This window comes from Arachis hypogaea, chromosome 13, assembly GCF_003086295.3.
Source record: "Arachis hypogaea cultivar Tifrunner chromosome 13, arahy.Tifrunner.gnm2.J5K5, whole genome shotgun sequence".
NCBI classification, from domain to species: domain Eukaryota; kingdom Viridiplantae; phylum Streptophyta; class Magnoliopsida; order Fabales; family Fabaceae; genus Arachis; species Arachis hypogaea.
This window is the reverse complement of record NC_092048.1, coordinates 117,560,240-117,569,708: the sequence shown is the minus strand read 5'-3', so window position 1 is coordinate 117,569,708 and position 9,469 is coordinate 117,560,240. Positions and strand designations below refer to the sequence as shown.

At 38.0% G+C, this 9,469-nt stretch overlaps 2 protein-coding genes across 2 annotated transcripts; one reads left to right on the top strand and one right to left on the bottom strand.

Moving 5' to 3' along the window:
• Positions 1-265: 265 nt before the first annotated feature.
• On the top strand, positions 266-7,001 carry LOC112732883 (uncharacterized). The gene is made up of 4 exons (XM_025781691.3): positions 266-728; positions 1,058-1,268; positions 1,770-6,511; positions 6,608-7,001. The coding sequence occupies exons 1-3, from the start codon at positions 570-572 to the stop codon at positions 6,509-6,511; spliced, it is 5,112 nt and encodes a 1,703-aa protein (XP_025637476.1). The 5' UTR covers positions 266-569; the 3' UTR covers positions 6,608-7,001.
• Positions 6,918-9,225, bottom strand: LOC112735285 (uncharacterized). Its single transcript, XM_025784842.3, has 3 exons — positions 7,774-9,225; positions 7,550-7,671; positions 6,918-7,432 (listed from the first exon to the last, which is right to left on the bottom strand). Exons 1-3 carry the CDS (start codon positions 8,600-8,602, stop codon positions 7,247-7,249), a joined length of 1,137 nt encoding a protein of 378 aa, XP_025640627.1. The 5' UTR covers positions 8,603-9,225; the 3' UTR covers positions 6,918-7,246.
• Between the last annotated feature and the right edge of the window lie 244 nt (positions 9,226-9,469).

Sequence of the window (9,469 nt, the reverse complement as noted above, 5' to 3'; positions counted from 1 at the left end):
ATACGTTAAACATTTCCTTTCTTTATTAAGTTTAGTTAATATGTGCGGACATAAATTAAAATTATTAATTAAAAAATTTATACAAAAAATATATAATTTAATTTTTAATATATTTATTATGAATTTAAATTTTTTAAAAAATAAAGTATGATCTATTATTATTTATTTTATAAATAAAAATAAAAAAATATGATAAAAAAATATTTAATGATAAAAGATTTCACTTTATTTTCTAAATAAAAATTTAAAATTTGGAAGATTCAAATTCATTTATTATTTATTCATTAAAAAAATTTAAAAATTTGTACTAATAATAACCGTAAATAGATATACCACTGTATTCAGTAGGAACGATTGAGCTTCCCTGAAAAAAGGCAGAGAAGGAAAGAATCGCGTTGCGCATTTTAAGACTTTATTAAAGGAAGACTGAGAGACTTATTGTTGACCTTAATGAGTGCTATTGTGTTGTGTTGTGTTGTGTTGTGTGTGCTTCGTTGCTAAGTTTCAGTTTGACTTGGTAGTTACACCTCCCTCACAATTCTCATACTGCATTGTACTGTGATCGATCAATGGAGAGAGCGAAGGAACACGTGGAGCAAATACGGAGGAGCAAATTCTCGATCGGAGGAGCACCCAACCCTCTGACGGAGGACCTCCACCAAGCCGTTAGGAACCTCTCTGCCGAGCTCTACGCTAAGGACGTTCACTTCCTTATGGAACTCATCCAGGTCTCACTCTCATTGATTTTTGTTATGACAATAAATAATGTGTACTCTGGTGTGGTCCCTCCTTAATATGTTCCTTCTCGGTTAACCCCTTGCTCATCAATATTTGTAGTCTTAAATAACATCATTAGAATTAAACTAAACGTGTAGTGTTTTAACAATCAAAATTCGACTCAGTTGATCAATTAAGAACAATTTACCCATGTTGTTTACATGCAAACTACAATAGCACGCAGAACCTGGTGAGATGATAATAATGTAATCTATGTATTGAATAATATTACTCTATTATTAGATTGGTTAGTTTCTGACTCACTTATTTGCTACAACAGAACGCAGAAGATAACCAGTATGATGGAGGAGTGGATCCCACCCTTGATTTCATTATAACTTCGAAGGACATAACAGGCACTGGTGCTACAGCCACTTTGCTCATCTTCAACAATGAAATTGGCTTTTCTACTCGAAACATTGACTCTATATGTAGTGTTGGACGCTCTACTAAGAAAGGCAACAGAATTAAGGGTTATATAGGGGAGAAAGGTAAATTCCCCCACTTATTATTTTGACTTCAATTAAGATGCTAATTCTTAGTATTTATCCACCCTGAATCAATTATTGACAATATTTAATTATGTCTAAAGTATGAGTTTTTATTAGGATATGTGTCTATGAATCGGTCTATTTTTTAAACATTAATTCTGTTATTATTAGACAGCAAAAGTTGCTGTGCAAAATACCATTTTTGTTTAACTATTTATAATAAAGAAATTTGTCTGTGCTTTATCAATTGTAAAAGATCTTGTTAAAAAATGTAGCTTTCTTGCATGTATATCCTCCTCTTGCAGCCACACTACTCCCTTCTTTGTTCTCCTCACTCCACCTCAAATGCTATTCCTTCTTTCTTTTGGATTATTTGTGAAAGGGATCAGATAGAACATTGTTTATTCTGGGTGATATTAAGTTATTATCCATATTGAAACCGCATGGTTTCAATAAATCTGGTTAACCTGTGACAGAATTTCTTTTGTGATTAAACTACAGGGATTGGGTTCAAGAGTGTATTTCTGATCACTTCTCAGCCATATATTTTTAGCAATGGGTATCAGATACGGTTCAATGAAGAGCCGTGTCCACATTGTGGTCTCGGCTACATAGTTCCTGAATGGGTTGAGGAGAAACCAACGCTTCTTGACATCAAACAGATATATGGTGCCGGTGACACACTCCCAACCACAACAATTGTGTTACCTCTTAAGCCAGACAAAGTTGCACCAGTGAAACTGCAGCTCTCCACCATTCATCCTGAAGTTCTGTTATTCCTTTCCAAGATCAAGCGCCTTACAGTCAAGGAAGACAATGATGATCCTAAGCTCAACACAATAAGTGCTGTTTCTATTTCAAGCGAAGTTAATTTCAAGACAAGCAAAAACATCAATGCCGAGTCCTACACACTCCATCTTTCGGAGGAGGAGAATGGTGACTCTGAAAAGGAATGCAGCTACTACATGTGGAAGCAGAAATTTCCTGTCAGATCAGAGAATAGAGTGGAAAGGAGAATGGATGTTGATGAGTGGGTTATAACATTGGCTTTTCCGAATCATGAGAGGCTTCAAAGGGGAAATACCTCACCTGGGGTCTATGCATTTCTTCCCACAGAGATGGTGACCAGCTTTCCTTTCATAATTCAAGCTGATTTTGTGCTGGCTTCATCGAGGGAGACAATCCTGCTGGATAATAAATGGAATCAAGGGATACTCAGCTGTGTCCCTACTGCTTTCATGGAGGCATTCAAATCGCTTATTATTACAACAAATGATGCTCCATTGTCTAGTTTGCCACGGATGTTTCAGTTTCTTCCAGTCAATGCCTCTTCCTATGCGGAATTAAATGTTGTGAGGGATGAAATAAAAGCAATGATGGCCCAAGAAAATATTATTCCCATTGAGACATACACCCAGCAGAAGCACTTTTACAGGCCTTGTGATGTTGGTAGGTTATTGCCTGCTTTTTGGGATATTTTGACCAGTGCTCGTGAGAACGGAATAACTTTTCATAATCTATCTAGCCATGGAAGATATATTCTTTGTTCTTCATTTGACAAAGCTAAATATGACCAGATACACAGTTTCTTAGGAGTCAAACTAGTGAGCAATGAATGGTATGCCAAGTGCATCCAGAGTTCGAATCTTGTGGAGGGAGTGTCAGAAGATGTCTATCTAAAGCTTCTACTTTTTGTTGCTACTAACTGGGCGTCCAGATTTGCTTGTTCTGATATGGGGAACTTACCACTGATAAAATATGTTGGTTCTAATGGGAATATTTCCCAGTTCAGTGTAAATGAGTGCAGATATCATCAGAACCCCAAGGCAATTTTGTTAGCCGATCAAAATCATTCTCGTGTTATCTCATGGCTAATTGATTGGAATAAGGAATTTCAGTGTGTATCCCATCGTTACTTTATGCCTGAGAACATACAACAAGCAATGTGGGCATTCCCCAAGAGACAAACATTGATGGAATGGCTAGAGCATGAAGTCAATGTATCTACCTTGGGTTTATACAAGTTCGCAGTTTGTCTGAGCAAATCTCTCAAGAATCACAAGCTTGTCATCACATATGCTCACTTCTTGTATCACTCTTTTTCAACGGGTTATTTGACACCTCGTGAGGTAGGTGACCTGTGCAGTTCTATGCCACTTGTGGACAATTATGGGAACGTGAAAACAAGCAGAGACGGAGTGGCCGTTCCTGCCAATGGGAGCAAATGGGCAGACTTGGTTGTTTCCAATCCATGGACAAATGATGGTTTTGTTGAATTAGGGGAAGAGTACATGCATCCTTGTCGTTGTGCAGGTCAATCTTCACGTAAAAATGAACTGCTGGACTTCCTTCGCAAATTTGCTGGAGCTTCTGATGTACCTTACATATCTGCTCCATTTTATGGGATTTCTGGTGTAGATACGCCACTTACTAAGGAAAATGTTTTCTTGCTTTTGGACTGGATTCGTAACCTGAAATCTAAGGGTATGAATCTACCTGAGAGGTTCGTAAATTGCATAAAGCGAGGTAGTTGGCTTAAAGTCACTGTCAATGGATACAGGCCACCTTCACAGTCATTTCTAGTTGGTTCTTCCCTCGGAATCATTTTGCAGAATGGGTCTGCTCTTGTCGACATTCCTCTAGTTGATGAGGAGTTCTATGGGCAGAAAATATTGGAGTACAAGGCAGAACTGGGAACAGTGGGAGTCATGTTTAGCTATGAAGAAGCGTGTAACTTTATTGGTAAACGACTTATGTCTCGCGCAGCATCTTTCACTTTGAGTAAAGGCCATGTGCTTTTGATACTTGAGTTTATTCGGTATCTAAGGGTAAAAATGCTTCCCGTGGATCAATTTGTAAACAGCATTAGACGAGGAAGTTGGCTAAAGACATCACATGGTTATAGGTCTCCCGTTGGTTCTGTTTTGCATGATTCAGAGTGGCAAACTGCATCACAAATTAGTGATATACCTTTCATTGACAAGGCTCACTACGGTGAAGAAATATACCGTTTCAAAGACGAGCTTGAGTTGCTTGATGTCATAGTTGGCTTCCGTAATAGTTACCAGCTTGTAGTAGACAACTTGAAATCACCGTCGTGCTTGAAATCTTTGACGGCTAATGCTGTTCTCTTGATTCTGGAATGTATTCATGCTGCTTCTGATAGCTCTGACAAACTGGTTAATGCACTAAAAGCAACCAATTGTTTGAAGACTAATAATGGCTTTAAAACTCCTGGAGAATGTTTCTTGCCTGAGCCTGCATGGCGATGCATTCTTGATGTGTTCACTGGTTTCCATGTCATTGATCTTGGTTTCTATGGAGAAAAGATTTTCATATATAAGAAAGAGCTGAAAAAAACTGGAGTTGTGGTTGATTTTGAAGAGGCAATGAAAACATTTGGTGATGTTTTCAAGAAAAAAGCATCACAGACTGACATAAACAAATGTCATGTTGAGTCATTTCTATCGTGCTGCAGACAAGTGAAAGAAGCTGAGTACAAGTTTCCTTCTGAGTTTTTAGAAATCTTAAGTACTTCCAAATGGTTGCGAACTCGGGTTGGTGATTATAAGTCTCCAGGGGGCTGTATTTTATTTGGTCCAGATTGGAAATCTCTCTCTGCGATTACTCGTCTCCCTTTCATTGATGACAGTGACAGTTGTTATGGCATGGGGGTACATGAGTATAAGGAGGAGCTGAAGAATATGGGGGTTATTACCGAACTGAAACTTGGTGTAGACTTTGTTTCCAGCTGTCTCAGGTTTCCATCAGATCCTTCCAGCATAACTCCTGAGAGTGTCCTATCATTGTTGGAATGCATTCGGCTATTACTTCAGCGCAGTCATTCTCTTAATGAGGACTTCAAGAAAAGATTATCTAAACAATGGTTGAACACCAATGCTGGTCATAGGACCCCAGATAAATGTTTGCTGTTTGGTTCTCAGTGGAATTCGTTTCTTAAACCAATGGATGGACCTTTCATCAATGAGAACTTCTATGGAGCTAAAATTGCAGAGTACGAGAAAGAACTCTGTGAAATTGGAGTTATTACTGATGTTAAGAAAGGATGCTCGTTAATTGCCAGCAACATAGATTTACATTCTGACTATCCCACCATTGTACGAATATACAGGTACTTGAAAGAACACCATTGGATACCAGAGAATGGAGGCAACAGGATTTGGGTTCCCAAGGGAGATGATAATGGAGAGTGGGTCAATCCCAAAGAATGTGTCAAATGTGACAAGAATGAATTATTTAGTTCGAGGTTATATGTTCTTCAAAAGTATTATGATAAAGACTTGTTTCCTCTCTTCTCGGATATGGGTGTCAGGGGCGAGCCATCACTTGTTGATTATATTGAGTTATGGAAGGAATGGGAGAGTTCCAGGGAAAAAATTTCACAGGATGAATGCTGCAAGTTCTGGACTTACCTTTTGCAACACAGAACCAAGAAGTCAGAGACGATGATTGCTGAGAATTTGATGAAGCTACCTGCTACATCAGACTCTGATAAAGTAGTTTTGCTAGAGAAATGTGATGTATTTGTTGCTGATAACCTTCACTTGAAGAATCTTTTTCAGCAAGATGGTGTATTTGTCTGGTATCCTAAGCAAAGCTTGGCATCATTGCCCAGGTCAGAATTGTTAGACTTGTACAAGAAAATTGGTGTGCGCACCATATCTGAGTCTGTTCTCAAGGAAGAATCATCCTTAGTAGATGATGGAAAATTCACACAAGTGGACCCAAGAAATGTTTTCAACGGGAAAGGGTTGGTTAAACTTATTCTTGGATTTCTTGCATGTTCTAGCCTCAGAATGGAAGCAGAGAAAAGGCATGAAGCTGTTCAAGATATTCTTAACCTCACTGTCTGTGAGACAATGGAGCAAGTCACTGTAAGCTATAGTTTGCCATTATCATCAGGGGATGTCATTACTAAGGAGGCAAACAGGATGATACGTTGGGAAAGGGAAAGTGAAAGCTCAAAGCTCTTCACTCAAAAGATGGACTGGAGCAGCGGAAAAGCAAGCATGCTAAAATATGCTACATATTTCTGCGAAGCAATCTCTGTCGGTGTACTGTCTGAGAATGTTGATCATGTACCTGCTTTATCCGAGTTGATTAAATTGGCTTTCGTGCTCAAGTTTGATGAAGAAGCTGTTGATTTCTTGATGGAGTCCAAGGATCTGCAGATTTTTTGGGAGGATGAGGAGTTCCTCAGTTCTGCCTTCCCAGTTGACTAGGTTTGCTTCTGTGACCTCAATTTCTGTTGCCATTTTCTGCAAAAAAAAAAAAATGATAATGATGTGATTTTTATTGTGTTTGTTTTGTTGTTGCAGGTTTTATGGAGTATTGGGGCACTCTTAAAATATGCTGCTGATTCACGGATCAAATAATGGTATTGTATTGTTAAAATATTGCTGTTGATTTGTGGATGTTATCGTTTATCATGGTGTGTGTGTTTGTTTATATTGGGTTTGGTTTTTACTTTGTTGTCGCACACTTGTAATTCGAGGTGCTGTATGTTCCTGATTTGGTGTCCTTTTGCATTTTGAACCTTTGGGGTTCCCTTCATGGAAGTATGGAACTCAGCAACATGATAATTGCTCTTTATATAAGTAGTTAAGAACTGTAAAAGGGATAAATGCGTAGCAGCGAACATTATAGTTTGTGTACTTTTCTGGACTCGTTTTATTTGGTATTAATACATATTAATACATCATGATGACATAAGCTATAGGCGATGCCATATACATAGGTGAAGTTTTCATCTATTTCTTCAAATTCTCTATTCCACCAGATAACAGAATAAATTGGTAGCAGAGAAAACTTAGATGTAGTTACATAAAGTCTAGAAGTAGTAGCAGTTGACTAGACCTGGTTGATGGTATTAGAAGGTGGGAATTGACAAGTTCTAACATAATTTAGGGTCAGGTGATGGTGTCTTCATTCTTTCTAACATGTACCTAGTATCGTAATCAGTTGTGTGGTCTTGGAGGAGCAACCATACGCCTCCTGTCATCGATACCAGCACATGAACACGTTGGATAGTAACATGACTTAACCTTGAACAATCTCTTCACATTCCCAGCCCCAAACTTCTTTGCCTTTTTCCCTTTTCTCTTTGTCCTTGGTTCTTTTCCAGGTTTAGCAATCGGAGTTTCCTAATGACAACGGAATCAGGAAAATTGTTTTTATTATTTATTGTCTTCATTATCTCTTTCTTGTTTTTGAATGATTAGAACTCAAGAAGATAACAAATAACAAGGGAAAGTGCTTACAGAATTTAAGCTGTCAGAGGTTAAGCTTGCAGATTTATCCGAGCCTGACTCCGATGGCGGCCTTATTACACTGTCAGTGCTGTGCGCCTTCTGGTGCATGGCAGCAATGCTATGCTTCTCACCTGTAATTGCCACACACACTGTTTATATATATCTAAATTTGCAGAAAAAAAACAATGAAGGTGCTTTTTCTGTCCTATGTTATTCAATCTTTATTCACTCACCTCCTTCTTCTTCCTCTTCTTCTTCTTCCTCTTCATCGTCCTCATCATGATCTTCTTCTTCTTCTAATGATAATAATTCTTCTTGTTCTACTTTTGCCTTATTGGCCTCAATGCAATATATTCTGAAGCTTGGAGATCCTGGTAGAAATATGCCAAATTCTTCACGCTGTTCATTTACATCAATACTTCCCTTTGCATCTACAAATACCTCATCGTCTTCCTTTGTTTCTTCAGTCTGTCCTTTCTGTATTTCAATATCTTCCAAAGCCTTTTCAATAACATGACTCACTTTTTCTTTGCCATCATCATGATCATTGTGTTTGTCATCCTTCTTCAAGTTGCTTTCTTGAGAAGCTTTCACTTTCTCTTGTCCATCATGATTGTTATGTTTCTCATCCTGCTTTACGTTCTCTTGAAATTCTTCCACTTTTTCTTGGCCATAATGATCCTTGTGCTTGTTATCCTGTTCTACCTTGCTCTCATTGCTATCGTCCACTTTCTCTTGGTTATGGTGATGATTGTGCTTGCTATCCTTCTCTACGTCTCTCCCCTCTACAGATTCATGTTTAGCTGTAGAAGTGGGCAATGGAACCACTCTCGATGGCTTCTCTGCGGTTAGCTCCCGCACCGGCAATTCCTCTTTGGTGGAAACCTCCTCGGCCGGTGGTTTGGTTCCGTTAGAAGATTGAGAATTGTTATCCCTATTCCCACCATCCTTCAACAGCTCCTTCTCAGCTTGAAGCTTGGTTGCGTTTCTACGTTTTTTAAACTCTTCGAACCTGCGAACTGTACCTGAATTAAGCTTTATTTTTGAATTGGCACCCCCCATTGCAGAGAGAGAAAGAAAAAAGTGTATTTGCAATGAAGAGTCCAAGTGCAGAGATGGGATTGTTGTTGTTGAGATCAAGAAATTAAAGATGGAAACGTCGAGAATTCTGAGGTTTGATTTTAAAGGGCAACTAAATTTGGTGTAGCAACTAAATTAACCAAAAGGGTCTTGTACACTCTGTGTTTGCAGTTATTTTCTCTCATTAATAGAAAAAAAATGCAGTGCTGAAATTGCAAATTTAGGATCCATCAAAACTAAGAAGTGTTGTTACAACTTAGGATAACTGCATAAGTATATTGAGGTGTTACTTGACAGAGTAGAATATTCAAGGTTGGTAACTTTCAACAATGCAGAGCCTAAAATTGCAATGTACCAGCTAACCAAATTATCTAAATCTGGCATTGTATTCACTCCTCAACACAAAAATAGGGTACCATGTGTGATTGGTGGTAGAGCAGTATAACAAAATGGTCTGGGCGCCTTTGACAGGTAAATAGGTCAACTCTCGAGTATCCTATTATTCAGGGTAGAGGCTGAATTTCACGCTATTCATTTTCTTATTCTTGTTCCTAACAAACTTAACAACATGTTGCCTCTAATTCAGAGAAAAAGAAAATGTCTATGCCTATGTGGAATGAAATTGAACTGACATTGTAATGAAAAAATAATTGATTGTGTTTCTTTTGGATATGAAGCTGTAAAGTGAAAAACTGTAGGACGTAAGAAAACGACGTTGAAAAATATCCCTACATGTAGGACTTTTTTCCTTCTTGTTATCAAATGTTTTAAAAGTGTTCAAGATAATATCAATGAAAAATCTAAATAAAAAGAGTTTAAAAAAATTAACTTTAATTACTGCTTAGAATA